Source organism: Sceloporus occidentalis, unplaced genomic scaffold, assembly GCF_023333645.1.
Source record: "Sceloporus occidentalis isolate IW3139 unplaced genomic scaffold, rSceOcc1.0.p SCAF_18, whole genome shotgun sequence".
Taxonomy (NCBI): domain Eukaryota; kingdom Metazoa; phylum Chordata; class Lepidosauria; order Squamata; family Phrynosomatidae; genus Sceloporus; species Sceloporus occidentalis.
The window spans coordinates 4,867,722-4,886,094 of record NW_028316998.1 but is presented as its reverse complement, the minus strand read 5'-3'; the positions used below and the strand labels follow the sequence as shown (position 1 = coordinate 4,886,094).

The 18,373-nt window shown below is 34.4% G+C and overlaps 1 protein-coding gene across 1 annotated transcript in view; it reads right to left on the bottom strand.

Annotated features, from left to right (window-relative positions):
• LOC149302554 (cadherin-10-like) overlaps positions 1-18,373 on the bottom strand; it is a 74,545-nt gene that overhangs the window by 43,568 nt on the left and 12,604 nt on the right. Inside the window, exon 2 of the mRNA XM_089482327.1 lies at positions 3,548-3,842. Within this exon, the coding sequence (XP_089338453.1) occupies positions 3,548-3,842 (295 nt within the window). The remainder of the gene's footprint in view (positions 1-3,547; positions 3,843-18,373) is intronic.

The following is an 18,373-nucleotide window of genomic DNA, read 5'->3' as shown; positions in this document are numbered from 1 at the left end:
GGTCAATAATATGGCATTTTTAAAGTAAATAAAGCTAAGTTTCAAAATGTAAACAGATGATCCTGCTTAGCATACAGTATAACTAAACCAATATAATGGGTTTAATAAACCCTATTTCCTACCATATGAAGCCTTCACATGTTGGAGTGCCCTGGTGCCCAGGAGACTTGGTTTTACATTAGTATGTTTCTGTTATAGAGCAGCTTAACATTTATTTCACACACAGTTATTGGTGAGGAATATGAGTGCCAACAAAACATATATATGGTATTTCTTCTTACAAATTACATTGGCTGCCACCTATATGAGATTTAGTGAATAGAGTGCATATACTCAATTGTCTCCCAGTTTCCTTACTAACAATATTCTATAGCAGTCACTATTTCATATACATTTACTAATGTTTTTACTATTTTTTAATATCATTCTTAGTAACAAATACTAATACTAAATCAGGGATCAATTGCCCTAGGTTGACATTTATTCTTTAGAAAACACACCTACCTGTTTCAGGCTCCACAGAAAAATATGGCTGTCCCTGAAGTATGCTGTAGATAACTTTGGCACTGTTTCCATAAGAAGGGTCATCAGCATCTGCTGCGGTCACTTGCACAACAAATGTACCTGTATTAGGCAAAACAGGGTTGTGTTTTCCAAGATGGAACATTCAGTATTTGCAGGTTTAGGCCCTTACAAAAAAATTACTGCAGTTTTTCTGAAGTAATACTGCAGTTTTTTGGACATGAAAAAACTGCAATACTGCACTGTTACTGCAGTATTACTGCACATTTACTGCAGTTTTACTGCATTTGTACTTCACTGTACTGCAGTTTTACTGCAGTTATTTTTGTACGGAAGTACAAATGCAATAAAGCTGCAGTACATTGAAGTACAACTGTAGGTTTGCAGTATAAAAAAAAAAGTGCACTAAATGTGCAGTAATACTGCAGTACAGTGAAGTACAAATGCAGTAAAAGTGCAGTAAATGTGCAGTAATACTGCAGTAAAAGTGCAGTATTGCAGTTTTTTCATGTCCAAAAAACTGCAGTATTACTTCAGAAAAACTGCAGTAATTTTTTCGTAAGGGGGGATTTACCCAAGATGGGTGTCTAAACCTTAAAGGAGTCTGATTAAACTTTTATGTTGTTTGTATTCTGCTACTGTACAAAGGAAAATGCTTTCTGTTGGTGATAACTGTAGGTTTTTCATGAGAATGATCAGGGCAAAGTGAGGGTTTTTAGTGAATCATGCCTCTTAGGTTAAAATAATTCATATACTAAGTGGACAAAAGTATTGGGACACATCTCTTGATTATTAAATTTAGGTGTTTTAATCAGATTCATTGTCACTGGTGTATAAAATCAAGCCTCAAGCCATGCAGTCTAAATTTACAAACATTTATGAAAAAAAAAAAGAGTTTGGCGAATTCAAGCGTGGTACTGTGATAGGATGTAAATTTGTGAAATGTCATCCCTGCTAGATATTCCACGGTCAACTATAAGTGGTATTGTTGGAAAGTGGAATCGTTTAGGGACAGCAGTAACACGAAGCAGAAGACCACGTAAAGTCACTAAGTGGGGTCACCCAGTCCTGAGACGCAAGGTGCGTAAAAGAATAAGAATAACGTTCTTACGTTAGTTCTGTTTATTGTTTCAAAGGACCATGGCTCTCTTTTTTTTTTTAGGTAGGGAAATTTATTTATCTGGAAAAAGTTAGACACATGATGGGGTAATGCAAAATGGTATCCTGCCAGTGATAATTGTGTACCCTAATTTTTAACTATTTAATTTTCTTATTTTGACTCCAATGTACTTTAGTAAAAGTTATGTTTTAGTACAACAGTGTTTCCCAAACCCTGTATGTTTATATAGCAATTAAGTGGAATTCAATTCCTTCCGTTCTCAGTGAGTGGCAAACTGTATTGATTCTACAGCTGGTGTAGCTGTTATAAAAGTCTCACAAGAACAAAAAAAGAGTTCTTCTCACAAGAAATTGTAATCAAAAGGAGTGACATGAAAATGGTAGGAAAGAATAGCCATACGTTGGTACTCCAAAGCAGCTTTTAATTGTGTGTAGAAGATCTTTCATCTTAGTTTTGAAGATGAAAGAAGGCAATTCTTGTTAACATTGTAAAGAAGCATCATTATGTCTCAAACATTCATTATTATAGAGATTCAGGTTGTTTTTTTTAGCTCCTAAAATGTATTGTGTTCCTATATACACAGTAAGACATAAACTAAGTTGACTTTTTTGATAAAGTACAATATATACAAAGTACTTCAATCTTCAAAATATGAGACTTTAATGATCTTCAGATATCTTTCAATTAAACTATATACTTAGGGGAAAGAATATATGATCTTTATTTTGGATCTTATTTATAATGCACTACAGGTGTCATGCATTTAATATTGAACCCAAAGCCACAGTCGTATAACTTTATGACAAGCTACAATAAAAAATAAGCAGCCTTTCCTGTTTGATTGCTATTTTGGAACGCAATTCACTTAATTTATTGTATAAATTCTTAGAGAACAGAAAAAAAACCTAACTGGTTTTAGTCTTTACAATGCACCTTTTAAGTATAAAGTGGTGCAATAAATATTGATTCAAGTTTGTTTAGTCAAATTTTATTCCCAGGCTGGAAAGAGTACTCAAGACAACAGTATCATATGCCCTGTGCCTGGCGAAGTGTTTCTATGAAAAACACTCAAAAGAACTGTTTATTCTTCCCCATTATCATGCACTGCCACATTGGACCAAATGGTTGGACCACGAGAAGTTAGAGCATTGACAAGGACTGCACATGAGAAATACCCCATGAGCAGCCCTGATTTAAAAGTCATTGGGCCACCATGATTACTTTTTGGGGAGTGTTTTAATAGAACATATAGTGGCTGTTTAGAAAATCAAGAACTAATTCCCTTTGTGACAAAAACTTCATTTACTCTATGTTATATGTTATATTTTTTTATATATCTTTTAGTGGAACCTTTTCCTGTACGTGCTCCTGTCCCGGACTTGTCCTCCAAGATATAAGTTGTCTCCTTGTTCCAACTGGTAGAACAATTATATGCCATTGGCAGCTATCTTTCTTACCCCATGGAAGGTACAGCCCTGCCATTGGATTTAATTAAAAAGCCAGTTGCTGTGAAACAGTGCTATATTGTTTATCTGTAATACCTTTCTTTCATTGATTCTTCATCTCCTTTGTTCTCTTTTATTACAATAACACTATCTTTGCAAAGCTTCAAATACTTGCTATGTTTAACAGTTATTTTTCCACCTCCCTGTCTCAAATTAAGTCTGTAGAAATGTCAACTGAGTGATAATCATTTAAAGTGTAAACTCACTTTTGCAAAGAACGACTTTGTCATGTCATCAGAAAACCCTTTCTTCTTAATCAATCTTCTCTTTTTTTTACATTTCAGTAAAAATGGCTTTTATCTGTATTTGTGCCATCATGTATATTATATTTAAATGTGTATATATATTTAAATGCTCTTAAGAGCAAGTTAAATAGCTGAGATAAAAACAATTTACTTACCAACATCAGACATTTCAGGGACACTGGCAGAATAAATCTCTTCTAGAAATGTTGGCTCATTATCGTTAATGTCATGTATCTTTATGACAAATTCAGACTCCGGTTCTACAGGTCTCCCTGTCTTTCTGTTTATTGCTTGGGCACGCAAGGTGTAAAAGGCTTTTTCTTCCCTGTCAATTCGCCGTGTTGCATGAATGTCACCTGTTCTCTCATCAATAACGAAAAGTGTGCCAGCTCCATCTCCTGAGAGGATATATTTAAGACTTCCATCACCTTTATCTTGATCTGAATGAAGCTGGAAGAAAAAAACCCACAAAGAATATATATATATATATATATATATATATATATATATATTACAGTTATCAAAAATAACTCAATGATCAAGAGTTGCAGATTCTTCATTTGTGTGTTAGATCATAAGGACTTGTAAATTATTAATCAATAATTGTAAATTATTATTAATTATTTTATAACCTTTAATTAAATACCTTGCAAGTTTGTGATATTTTTTTTTTATACATTTACTGTGATATGGAAAACAATGTCCTTGCTGTTACATCAGATTGTTTGTCAAACATATGTCGCTGGATAAACCAGATCACCAGGATATGATATCATTTCTTAGATTTACTGATATGTAGTCTTACAGACTGCACTTGTCTAGATGATAATCTGGTCTGATAATTTTGTTAGCAGGAAAAATGGTAGAAAAAATGGGTTCTTGTGCATAAGTGAGTCCATAATAACGCCTCTACTGCCTTACAGAAATGATGACCATGCATTTGTGACAAGAAGCCAGCAATGACAGATACATAGTAGTGGTCCTAGTGAACTAGTGAAAGATGTCAGCGTAAAGGCTGGTGGGCGATATTATATATATATATATATATATATATATATATATATATATAGTGTCGTCAGCTATGTTTTCAGACGCTCAAGAAAAATTATTTTTTTTAAATATGTTTTATTATCTTAGTTAAGGGGCTTTCTTGTTGTCCAAAATTAGAATGTAAATAACATTGACATGTAAAATGATACCCCTGAGGCTATTGTCAGGTCTCTAACTCCAAACAATTTTGTTTGCTGTTTGAGAAATATGATCTATATTTTCCCAGACAAAATCATAATCCAGTTGTACTTGACAAACAAGATTGATAGGTTTCCCACAGATAAGTCCCTGTAAGTATTTATTTGATGGTGACGAATTCAATCCTTGCTAGTCTTTAGAAGCTGTCTTACACAACATCTGCTAGCACAGATCCATGTAAACAGATAACCAAAAGTCAAAACATTGTGAATATTTTATTTGTGTGTAACTACCGACAGCTGTGGTACATTTTATTGGTAATAGTTTGAATTTTGTATTATCTATTGTCTTTTTTAAATAGCTACAATAACATAACATACTAAGACAGCATTTGCATTTGCATCTTTGCAAATTGATATTCATTGGTCTCTCTGCAGGTCCTGTTAAGGTAGCCCCAGAAAGCCCTGGGAAAATAAATTGGTATATGAACTTTTAACACTAATCACACAGCATGTTTTTTAGGCTGACCCTTAGTCGTCACAAATATTTCTAATAATGGTGAACTGACCAAATTATTCACAACAAAACATTAGTCTTCTGGGGTATAACCATATCTGGGATACTTGGGCCTGACAACGAGTCTCCTGTTGAAGCCCTGCTTCCCAGGGTCTCTGGGTCAATGATTTCTTTCTCCGTATGGCATTTGCCAATTCCACTGCCTTTCCACTCTCCACCGACTACCCATCGGCGAAAAGCTGTCTAGGGTCATGGTCCTTTAACAAGCCTATATGCTTTCGGTTCACTAAAAATTTAAATGGTCAATTGAGTTAAGGATTAACTTGTCTGACCACCCTCAAGTCGCATGCTTTCAAATGCTATCAATCAATGAGATATAGCCAATGCACCCTAAGGGTGCCAGGAAGGTAAAAAGCTGAAATCCCTGTCCACTCCCATGGCACACTCAAAGGGCACAACCTGTAAAAAAAAATGAAATGACAAGTGTTGTCAAGCAAAGTCACCAATCCTCATTTCTAGCTCGAGAAAAGAGACCCCATCAACAATTAAAATCATAAATAAAAGAACTGTAACTTACTAAGAAAAACATTAATCCTAATACAAAGAAAGATACCACTCTGTAACAGACGCATCCTTCAATTCCATGTATTAAAGTCTATTCAATAGATGGTGTCATTAGTCATAGGTCGAATCAACAATCCTACAGGCACTGCCTAAGAAACTGGAGTGTCCCTTTGTCTACATCTATCTATAGAAGCTACAAGATGTGTAAGGACACAAATTACAACATGTATTCTCGTATAGGATTGTTTTTCTCATATTATTCAGTGTTAAATGTGAATGAGATCACTGCCTTTTCTTTTAGCATAAGCAGATAGACAGTGATTTACTACTCTTGTTAACCAGTATAAATGTCCTTGTAATAAATAAAGGTGGTCTCTGACACATTGCCTTTATCAAATATTTCAGCATCTTCATTAACACAAACACTACAATTGCTAGTTGCCATAGTCTCTTTCAACAATTATTAGCCCCAAAATGACACTAACAAATCTCCAATAATCTGGAACCTTTGTTGTTCATGTTAGATTATTTCAGCGTCATTATGTACATTACACCACTTTTATAACTATTTATGTCATTTGTATTATATATAATGGGTAGGTAGAATACTTGTTTTCTTTAACGATGTGTGAATCTATAAATACTTACATATTTTTAGTTTTTTAGGGCTCACAAGGTCAGGCTTGAAAGCTTATATAGGCTCTTCTTTCATTTTTCCTAGGCCTAATGGTATATTTCTTAAAGCTTTCTTCTTAGCCTTACAATATCTGACACCTCTCCAGAGAACCATATATTTCTTTTGCTTTCATGAACATGCCTGACTCAAAGTTATGTTTCCTTTAGTATTACATCTTTCAGTTCTTTCTGATGCCCCTATAGTGCACAAATAAATCTCCAGTCTACCAAAGAATCAGCTTTTCCAGAAAAAAAGCTTAACTTTCATATAGTTCACAGAAAGAATGGTGATATTTGGTTCTTATAATTACTAGGAAGTAATCGGTAATTAAAATAGGAAAGTACACATACAGTATACAATATATATATATATATATATATAAATATATAGTATACACTATATATATATAGTATACACTATAATATATATATATATATATATATAAAACTCAGTATTGCAATACACATAAGACATGACACTTTAGAATGTCTTCTCCACAATAAGATGTGATTGCCTAATTTTGTGTCATAATAAAAAATCAATCAGTTTTAACACTAGGTTCATCATAGGAACATATTTGTAAACTGTATATGGAAAACCACCAACGCAAGCGAATAGGGTTTAATATATTAAATATATTAAAAATATTAAAGATTTTTGCTTCCAACATCCATTGCTCCGCCTGTACAGCTCCTACCACCTAGAGTCCTGTCTTCTTCTCATCAACTTGCAGAAATATTTGTGAAATATCATTTGCGATAGATAAAAATGTCAAGTCACCCACCAAGTTCATGACATGAAAATGTAAATGTATGCGTTCTATCTGTTTACATTCTGAAGGAAATATATTATGCTATAAATTCAGACAATGAGGAGTATTGCATAAAAAAAGACCCTGGAGTCACAAAATACTATCTAACATAAAAGTAATTTATTAGCTGAAGATGTTTAAAGCGAGTTATATCAAGAAACAAGTTCAAAGAATATTTGAAATTGTAATCCACTTTATTATTTTTATATCTGAAAACCTGAACATTGAATGTAAAAAAGTTGAGCTTACAGAATGTATTTTATTAAAGAACATATCTTCAAGGTGAAGTCTGTGTGTGCACACTGTTGCATTGCTGTATTGTTGGGAAAACCCACTAATAAATACATATGACACACGTTTTGTGAATCAGCAATTATATACATGTGACATATACTGCAAATATCTTAAAACACAATAGTTTTTAACCAATAAAAGGAACTATAGCATCGATTCAAGAGAACATTTTCTTCTTATTATTATTATTATCTTTATATATATATATATATATATATATATATTTATTTATATTATAAAGCACCAACAATTTACGTAGCTCTTCTTAAAGTACATATAATAACATCAGCACAAGTATAAAGCTTAGTACTAATACATTTGTCAGCGTTGCCTAATGGGCAGACACAATATAGGAGTACCAGTTTAATTTGAAATGTAGAAACAGTAAAACAGTAAAGAGGCCACAGGCAAATTAAGTACTTTTAAATACCTCCCAACAGTACTAGATTTACTGAGGCAGAAACTGTTCTGCTGTCCCTAGTAGCTGCCCTACTGTCGTGCTTTTGAGGGCAGTGGGTATATAATGGGCATCATTATATTATCTTACAAGGATTGCTATTAAACACTAAACATAAATTAAGGTTGATGTGTGTGTACATAGTATTCAATTCAGTTATTTTTAAATCATGACTACATAAAAAACGTTGATTATATGCACATTGGCAAACGGAAATGTAGCCATATATTTCTTTCTTCTCTTCTCATTTGAGCAAAGTAGGCATGTGTGAATGCATTTAATTCTCTGGGTTCTCTGGGCTCTGGTTTTCCTCTATGAAGCTGAAGGAGATCTGGTGGTTTTTAATCATCTTTTTTCCTAAGAGCTCTGAAATATTTCCAAAGTAAAAAAAACAAAAAACGCTAAACAATTCCACTTATTGTGTAATGCTTCATTTAATGTAAAAAATGTAACATCCTGATTATTTTACATGACATTTAGGACTGCTTCCTTTGTCCAACTGCTGGTTCATCTTTATTGTGACTTTATACAAAGTGATGGTGAGGTTCATTGAACAATATCCTTTTAGACAGATACGTTGAAAACTGCTGCAGCGTACTTGAACCTGCTCTACATTTCTTTCATTTGTACTTACAGGAGCATAATGTGGAGAACATCTGACAGCTTGATGCAGTATGTCTTTGTATCGAGATTACAAGGTTGTCAGAAATACAAATATTGAATAAGGTTTATCAATGTGAAGTTTCATTGTTCAGAATATTTTTCTAGTGGTATTCAAGGGTGAGAAAAAACTAGCACATCCTGACACAATCATCTACTGTATAGGTCATAAAGTAGCATCATTTAATTGATAAAATACTGTTAAAAATATACACTAAAATATGTGCTTTTATTGTTTGCTTTGTATCTATCAATAAAACTATCGATCTAAAATACATACAGTTACGATCAGCGTGTCAAAGCGGAACCATTCAGTGGCAATCAATGTATATCAAAAGAAGAGAGACACCTTTAGAATCAAAGTGTATATTTTCACCCTGTAACTGGTTCCCCTTCAGGTTGATCCCTTCGATTCAAGCGGCCTTGCTGATAATCCAACAGGAACCTCAAGCGCCTCCTTCAATCTGGTAGTTGGATAACTGCCGGATAGTCAGTCAAGACACAAAGTCAGGTTAGGAGAAATCGGGTGGTCGATACCAAAGTCAGAATGTCAGAAATCGGATAATTGAATTCTAACGCCAAGGTCGGATGCCATAAATCAGAAGACGTGCAAAACAAGCAGGAGCTAGATCACCAGCAATGCACTGGCAAAGGCTGACAGTCTATGCTGCTATTTAAAGGCTTAAATGAGGAGCAGCTAGAACTGATACGCTGATCCTCCACGTATGTGAGGTCCCTAGCAAGAGTTAAGCAAGAAGCCTTCTTCTCAGTTGCAAAAAAACATCTCTCAACAGTGTTCAGACCCTGCAACCAAAGAGTCTGGTATTGAACTTCGACCAGGAACTGTGACACTTATCTCATTGCATATACATGCTGTCCAAGAAATAAATGAAATATCATTGATAATGGGGCTAATTATCATCAGAGTGATGTCATATTAAATTCCAGTTTCCTTTTAGGGACAACCTATATAGCATCAGTATGCATCAGACGTTAGAGCACATGATGGATCAATGAGAAAGCAGAAACCCTAAGACTACACACAAAGAAAGATGGCCAGGGTGACTTGCTTCCAATTCTGATAAACGGTTAAATGAGAGACTGGGAATTTGTGGGGCCAATATAGAGGGAGAACAGTCCATCAATATGGAGGTGCCAATATATGAATCAGTCAGTATTTGTTTTCTCTAGAAGGATCAAGCTTGTCGAAGATTTCCTGGAGTGTAATAAATACCAACAAATATCTGATTAACCAACATGATTAATGACTGATTAGCCACTTTTCCTTAAAAATGGTCCATTGTAGTACTATTGGGTATTGAAGGTCTGACATGTTTTTAGAATGAAGACAACATATAGTGCTGTATCAACTAAAGATTTTGAAGGCTAGAGAATAAAATATTGACATACATGTATCCTTCTAAAGAAGAACAATCCCATCAGAGATGAAACGACAACTGAATCTGAAGCTTACTACAGCAAAAAACAAGGGATTTCATAGAAAGTTTACGACTTTCCAAGGACCCCTCAGTAAAAAAATCTAAGAACAGCAATTGAAAATGTGTTGAATGGCAGCGCCCTCATACAGCCCATTAGAAATTAACATAGGTGACTTTATTGATAAATTTGATGTAAATAAGTGTAAAATTAGGATTCAGATGTTCCTGTATCAAGTTTTTTGTATATATATATATATATATATATTCTAATTGTGTTTCCCTTTCGTTGCAATAATTACAAAAATCTTTTCGGATAAACCTAGCTTTACAGAGAAACATTGGCTCCAGGATATTCTATCAGAACTATTGAATTTCAGAAGCATCTTCAACCATCTAGTGTTTTCCATTTATTAATGACTTCTAACTGGCTGAGTTATCTTCTGACATTTGCTTATTTATTTTTCAATAAAAAATGAAATAATCTTCCATGAAGTGTAAATTATTCCTTCAATATTTATGGTGTTGTAAATTTTATTGAGGTGTGTAATAACTAGCATTTTGAAAAAAATAAAGCTGCAGTTTAACCCTTTAGATACTTTTTATTGCTGTTGGGGTACAAATCTTGATCTAGCCATCTTTGTGTAGTTAATACATTGTATCAAGACACAGTGTGTTGACCAATTATATACAGATATTTTTTTAATGGTCTCTGACATTTAAAATCATATAAATGTAATTCAAGAATTAAACAATAAACCTTTTCTGTTGAAATGCATCAGTGGTTTATCAAAAGTTCAAAATGGCAGTCAGATATATTACTGTATTTGTGCTGTATCTAGAGTTGGATTTCCATTACAGGGGTACCCCTAAGCCAGGGTCACCAAACAGGAGGCTGGATTGGGGTGCCGCAAAGCCACACCTGATCTAATTTTGCCCTTCTTTAAAAGTCATCTTATTCAACAAGTGATTGCTAAATTTTGGACACAAACATATACAGTGTTGTGTAAAGTATTTGCTCCTATCCCCATTTATTTATTTATTTATTTGCATATTTGCCGTAGTTAAATCTCTCATACTATTTAATCAAACTTTCATGTACAGAAGGTAAAAAAAGGTGTACAACCCTAATTGGCCCTATGAGAAAAAGTAATTGCTCCCTAAGTTACTAGATCTACCAATTAACCAAATTTTATTCAGAACTGGGTCAATTTTAATTGGATTTTCAATACTTTAGAGTAGCCCAGTCAAAATCCTGGTTTAAATCAATTGAAATTCATGCTCAAAAACCCTCTTAAGTGTTTGAATGCAGTTGTTGCCGCCAAAGGTGGCCCAATCAGTTATCAGGTTTAGGGGGGCACGTACTTTTTCACACATATTTCAATTAACTCTTTACCTTCAATAAATTAAATGATTGTTTAAAAGCTGAATTTTGTGTTTACTCGTGTTGTCTTTGTCTTGTATTAAAATTAGTTGGATGATCTGAAACATTGAAATGTGGCAAATAAGCAGTAATGCAACTACTTTTAACAGTGCTGTATCTATAGCTAAGGCTATCCCCCCTCCAGTCTGTCCTTAATGCCTTTGCCAGACTAATCTATCTCACCCGACGCTCTGCATCTCCCGCACCTCTCTGCGAGTCCTTCCACTGGCTCCCCATCCATAGCAGAATTAGATTCAAAATACTAACTTTATCCTTCAAAGCTCTCACTAACACCGCTCCCCCCTACCTATCCTCCCTCATCAGCAAATATACTCCAGCCACCCTCTAAGATCCAACAATGACCTGCTCCTTGCATCTTCACTCATCACCTCCTCCCATGCTTCTCTCGCTTAACACCAACCCTCTGGAACTCTCTTCCCTGTGCTGTCCGACTCTCACCAACTCTACCCTCCTTCAAACGCTTCCTAAAAACTTTTCTCTTCAAGGAAGCCTACCACTGATATAAAACATCAAAACTTCCCTCTCAGCCACTTCCAACCCTTATCTCGCCCTACATTATCATCATTCACTACCACACAGTCCTCCTCTTATGGGAACAGGGCCCTCCATTCCTCTTGTATCTGTATGTCAATTCCTGTATTGTACTTGTTGTTATCTCTCAAATTTTCATCTTGTACAGCGCTGTGGAATCTGTCGGTGCTTTATAAATAAAGTATAATAATAATAATGAATAACTATGTATGTTTGTTATTCAGAAATATCAAATATCAAATATTAAGATTTAACACACTGATTGACTGTTCAGTATAACAACACAATACATAGTGAATGAGAGAATATGCTGCTTGGTTGCATCTGTTGTTAATTTATTACAGTTAATAGTTTGTTTGGCCTAGCGTTTGATTGCTTAAACCATTCATGACCAAAAGCTTTGTATTTCCTAAAGGTATAAACATTTTGCCATTTTTGCCATATGTTTGCTAAACCATTATCACCCTTTTTCTATGCTTACACAGATTATCCATGTTTTTCCTTTCTTTTTTCAGGACATGTAAGCATTCTTTTAAAATCATATTAATACATATAATGCAATATTTTTTAGTTTCGGTATGTAAAAAAACCTAGGTTAAAAAATAAAACCAAAGATTTTTTTTGTAGTTGAACAATTTATCTTCTTGCCTACAGGCGAGGTTGGTGCCGACCTAGGGCACAGATCAGTTGAGGACACCTCCTCTGTGGATGGCTGGACTGTCCACCACTGGAGGAACGGAAAACCGGTCGGGGAGATCATAGATCTCCTTCTAACCAGGAGCTCGCTTGACCTCGCTGCTGCTCAGCATTATTCACATTATTCACCGGCAGCATTGCTACAGACAAGTGAAACGTATGGCCTCACAGACAGTTAAACTAAGTAAATAATAAAGTTATACAAGCTCCAGATATTTATTCCATCAAAGCATATAAAAAAGATAATTAAGTCAAATGATAGAATGGAATACATGATAGAATGGTATACAGCTACCCATTTGCAGGAATGGGCACTGACATTGTTTTTTGTTTTTTTTTGCGGAAATGTGTAACATTACTGGACTCTTTCAAGGAACACCTTTTAGTTCAATTTAAAGTACTATTCTAGTTCTCCTAGGTTAAAAATGTGTTAGAATTAATTATTGTATGATCTTAAGAAAGGTCCAAAACATAATGATCCTATCATTAACCTCCTCCTATAGACACCTGCTTTTTTGCCCTTAAACAGCCACATTTGCCTTAACAACTTTCCTTTTTCCCTTATTGTCTTTTTTCCTCTCTCTCTTCCTCCTCTCTCATCCTTTTCCTTTTCTCCAAATCTCTCCTTCTTCCGGATGGCCCTATAAGGCTCACACCGGCTTCTTTATCTGTTTATTTTCTTTCACTCTCTTCCTTTTCCCTCATATTCTTGTCCTTCCTTTCTTACTGTGTTCCTCTCTCTCTAACTCACTCTTCTTTTTCTCACACTCTCTCACTTCCCCTTTTTTCTCCTGACCTGCATTAACCCTTGATTGCTCTGTGGTGGGAGTGCATGGTCTGTTCCTTCACTTCAGTACTTCCTCACGGTGTGTGCTGGCCATTGATGCTAAGCGCCAGGATATGAGATTATATCCCAATGCTCAGCAATGAAATGGCGTGTGCCACAAGGGAGCACTTAAGTGAAGGTCTGTGTGAATAGATTTTTGGCCAGTTAGAATCTTTAACATACCTTTGTATCATATAGAAAATAATGCCTCATGAGACCAATTCTGTACATTACCATTCATGTGAATAGATGGGTACCTTTAAACATACCACTTTTTTAGACTTTCCTCTGTCTTTTACATACACGAGGTGACAAAATAACCCAGTTAATTGTTACTAATCTTATGAATTCCAGAACGATGAATACAGTCACTGCTTTGCTTTAGAAATATGTTAGTTGCAAACTATTATCTTAGTGAGACACAGAATGCACAATAATTAAAATTTCAATTACTTTCTTTAAGTTGCAGATTAAACATTCAACATAATCAAATGAAAACCATTTATTAAAGTGTCGCAAAGGGCTATTTTGTAGGATATAATATTATTGCTTTCCTTAATTTCACTGTTACTAAATATATCCATAAATCTAAACATGCTACTGAATTTTATTCTCATTTACATTAAAATTTGCATCTACCAATGTCAGTTTACTCATCCATCTTTGTATGCTTCAGCATCACTTGTAACATCTATTATTAGTTCTTTAAGATATATTTTTTCCATGACCATTAATTAAAACTACAGTATGTCTGAATGCTTTAGCTAATATCTTTTTTTTTCTATTAACAGAATCCTGTGCCTAATGTACCATTAGTGCTGACAATAGATAAAACTTTGCAAGCAATTTATCTACTTGACACATTGTTTAATAAATCAAATTGAGTGCTGTTACAAATCTCAAGTAGGTATAATTTATGTAGCAGTATTTACAGATTTTGTAAAGTAGCCATAGTAAATTAGAACAGCAATGTCTTCCTTACAAGGCTTCCCAATTATAAATTGCATCATTGCCCACATAAAATATATGTATATTTTAAGGGGTTTATTTACGAAAGCAGCCGTTTACAGGCAAGTTAGCAGGAATGTTGCGCTTTCACCTGCTTTATTATACATAATAAGTCGAACCCTGGAGAGTTTCTCCTACAAGGCAGTGGTGATGGCCTTGCATAATTTAGTGATCTAACTTCCAAGAACGGATTTGACTATTAATTATACTGAGTGAACTCATCTCTGCTTGCAGAGAAACTCTATATTTCCTACAAATTCGTCTGGATATGCCTGCTTTAGTAAATAAACCCCCAACTCAAGTCTGGGAAACATATGGTTCTCCAGGTTTTGTTTAACTACAACTTGATTTTAAACATTTTTTGCCAAGCATGTCTTCCCTGACAGAGAATTGTTTAAGAAATGAAGCTCATCTTTGTTAGTTATTATGTCAAAAAGGTGTTTTTTTTTGAAGCAGGGAATTAAACTTCTGCCAGAATTGCACCTTTAGCCAACTCGCAAGCACTCCCAGGTTAGTGTGATATTTAAGTTGTACTTTTAATGCTTAATGAGCAATTCGGAATGCACACAAACGAATCCCCCCCTTGGTAAAAGTGCTACAGTATATAATGGGGATTCAACATGTCTGTTTAACTTGGTCGACTGATACATTTTTACACTTTTGCCATTACTTTGCATTTTCAATCTATAATTTATTTATGCTATTGGAACATAAACTTAAAATATTGCTTTTATACCCTTGTGTGTAGCCATTAATTGTGTAAACATGATGCAATATTGATAGTGTGGGAAACACAGCTTTGCTTTGGTAGATTCTTAATATACTCTCTTCTAATCCATTGCACTTGTGTTACAAAGACTGCTTGAACCAATCAATGAGAATCTGCGACCAACAATAACTAACACGTGAGAGATAATGAAAGGGAGTAATAATGTAGCACTTGAGTAAAGGAAGATAGACTGACATAAGACAGTGTTAAAGTTGATGTTAAAATGTAAAGATTAGCTGGAAATATTTTTTGCTTTCACACTTTTTAACTTCTACTACTGTCTAAATCTTTAAAAAATATTTTCCAAATGTCTTTTTATATTACGTCTATTTGAACAACTGCATGTAGAACAATAATGATGGCACTTTGTAAATAAATAATGATAATAATAGCCAGATTTGAATCATCTAGTACAAACGATAGACAATTACAAAAGTATTATTACTTAGCTGTATACCTGGGTTATTATTAGTGTAATTATTTCTATAATAATTTTAATTTATTAAATATATACAATAAATGTTTCAGCAAAACTTATATACAATGAATGGGGAGAGAGAGAGAGAAAGACGAGTGAAAAGATGTGAAGGGATTATTGAGTGTGAAGAAGGGAAAATAAAATAAAAATTAAAAAATCTAATTATAAAAACTAAATTAAGAAATAAAAAGACGTTTATAAATAAATAATTAAACACTGTTAATCCCACTACGACATTGTTAGGAGGACCATCTAATTGCAAGGAAGATATCTGGGGTTTTAAAATACCCCAAAGAATATTTTATCATATAACACTGCCCTGTAAAACAGCATAGGTTGCCTTTTTATGAATTTGTGCATTATATTAAAGATATATTACCCAGTGGCATGTCCTAGCCTATATTGACTATGCCTAAGCCTAGGGCAGCAGAATACCCTCGTGGGTTTCTTTCTCTACCTTTTCACACATCATGAGAGTGTAAAGGGATTTAAACTTTTTTTTTAAAGGTACGTATTTTTGGGGGTACAACTACCACTAAACAACAAAATAACCCCCACAAACTATATGTTCCCTGAAAACACATCACCTGAGGATTTCAAAGACCCTACCCTTTCTATGTGGCCCACTGCAAACACAGATGTTAGGGTTATGTTACAGCTAGTGTATGGTGTTAGTGGTAGAGTTTATTTGATTAGGTCACTGGATATTATTGGGTGAGTCCTATAAGTGACCTTAAAGTAAATCAATGATCAACGAGCAATTTGTTAGAAAAATGGTAAAAAAAAAAATTAAAAACAAAATGAATATTGCTAAATTACAAATTAACTAGATCACTTGTGAGAGGTGTAGTTGTTGAGACCACTAAATAATCTATGACCTAATCAGTGATCAGATAGTCAAAATGAATGTAACAATAAAAAAATAGTAATACAATAATTTTTTTTTATTTATAATGTGTGTGCGTTTTGTTTTTACCTGTATGATCTGGATGACCTATCTCTCTCTATGACAGCTGTCAATAATGGGAGGTGTCATCAAGTGGCTCCTATTGGTCAGGAGTTATCTGACCATCATCAGCACACTACTGATTAACTCTGAAGAACTTTGAACATTCTGATAGCGATTGACCACCTTTGACTTTCAGGTCACGGATGTCAAAAATTATTTTTTTACTATATAAATTTTAGTGCTCCATAGACGCTGAAGGGGGTTAATGCTCTATGAGGGCAATAGTTCAGCAAAGAGAGTCAGGGCTGGGCCTCACGCTCGTGTGGGGAATGGAGAAACCCTCCAACCTGTCCCTGAAGCCACCTATGGGGATCATGCAGCTTTTTTCATGAAAAAGACTGCCTTGTTGTGTGAAGGGGGTTTGAACCAGCTAAAGGCTGCTGATGGGGCTGTGGAGGGTGATAATTGCCGATTATGTCCTATATAGCTGGCCGTGGAGGCCCACTTTCGTTTCAATGTATTAAAGACATGTCATGAGTTTCCATGCAGTACAAATGAGGAGAGGGAGGCTGGGGTCCCTGTTTTAGGTCAAACCTAGGACATTGTGGTAAATACTTTGCTGATGTCCCAGCATACCAAATTTTCAAAACAGCTAGTTTTAATATATTATCCAAAGCATATGACATGTTTCCAAAATGGGAAGAAATACTTGATTATTTAAATGTTTTGGTGAATATGCTAGAGTGGTCAGTAAATGTTTTGTCTGAATAGATCACATTGCAAATATGTTTCAAATACAAACTGAATGCACTTGTATTTGGCTGAATTCTCTATTCAGTGAGTAGTTTTGTTTTCCCCAAAGTGTTAACAACAAAACCTAATATACTTCTTGAAATTTGGTTGAGATAAGTGTGATTTTCCCTAAGTTAAACAATTTGGGGGATCTGTCAACACAATTTCCATTTGGCTTGCAAGACTTCAAGGACCATGGGATTCCATTGATTTTTAGCCTACAATCGATTCATATGCCGTAGAAAAACTACATATCCTTCAGACTGGCAACAAAATCTTGACTTTTGTATTCGTTTTATTAAAATACTAAGAATGTGTTAAGTCATGGTTGTTTTCATTATAGAAATCAATTAAAACTATCGTAACGTGCGTTCTTTCACTTCTCCAGTCTTTCCCTGTGTCTTAATCACTAAACTTTAACTGTTTCAGTAAGATGTGTTAGTTTAACTAGTTAGTTACTGCAATTTGTACCAATATACACCCTCCAGTTTGTAAGCTTCCTAGCAGTCTCTCTTTAATAAATGTATGTAGTTTTGTCATTCCTTTTAAATGTATGTATAAAAATATCACCCAAACATAATTATTGATCATAAATATGTATTGTTATAGATCATTGTTTGATACCTGAGACAAGAAACTCATATTGTAGACAAAACCTTTGTAAACTAAACTAAAACAAATCGGGGTTTTTTGCTTGTATTTCATCTAATCCAGTTTTTAATCATTTTAACATATAACATAGAATGTGAAAGCAAATCCATTCAGCCCATCGAGTCTGTCCATAGACAACTGATTAGATACATTCTACTCTTTTAACAATTCATTTCAGTATAGATAATAGAACTGCGGAAATATTTACATATTCTCTTTAACTGCATTAGGCTGG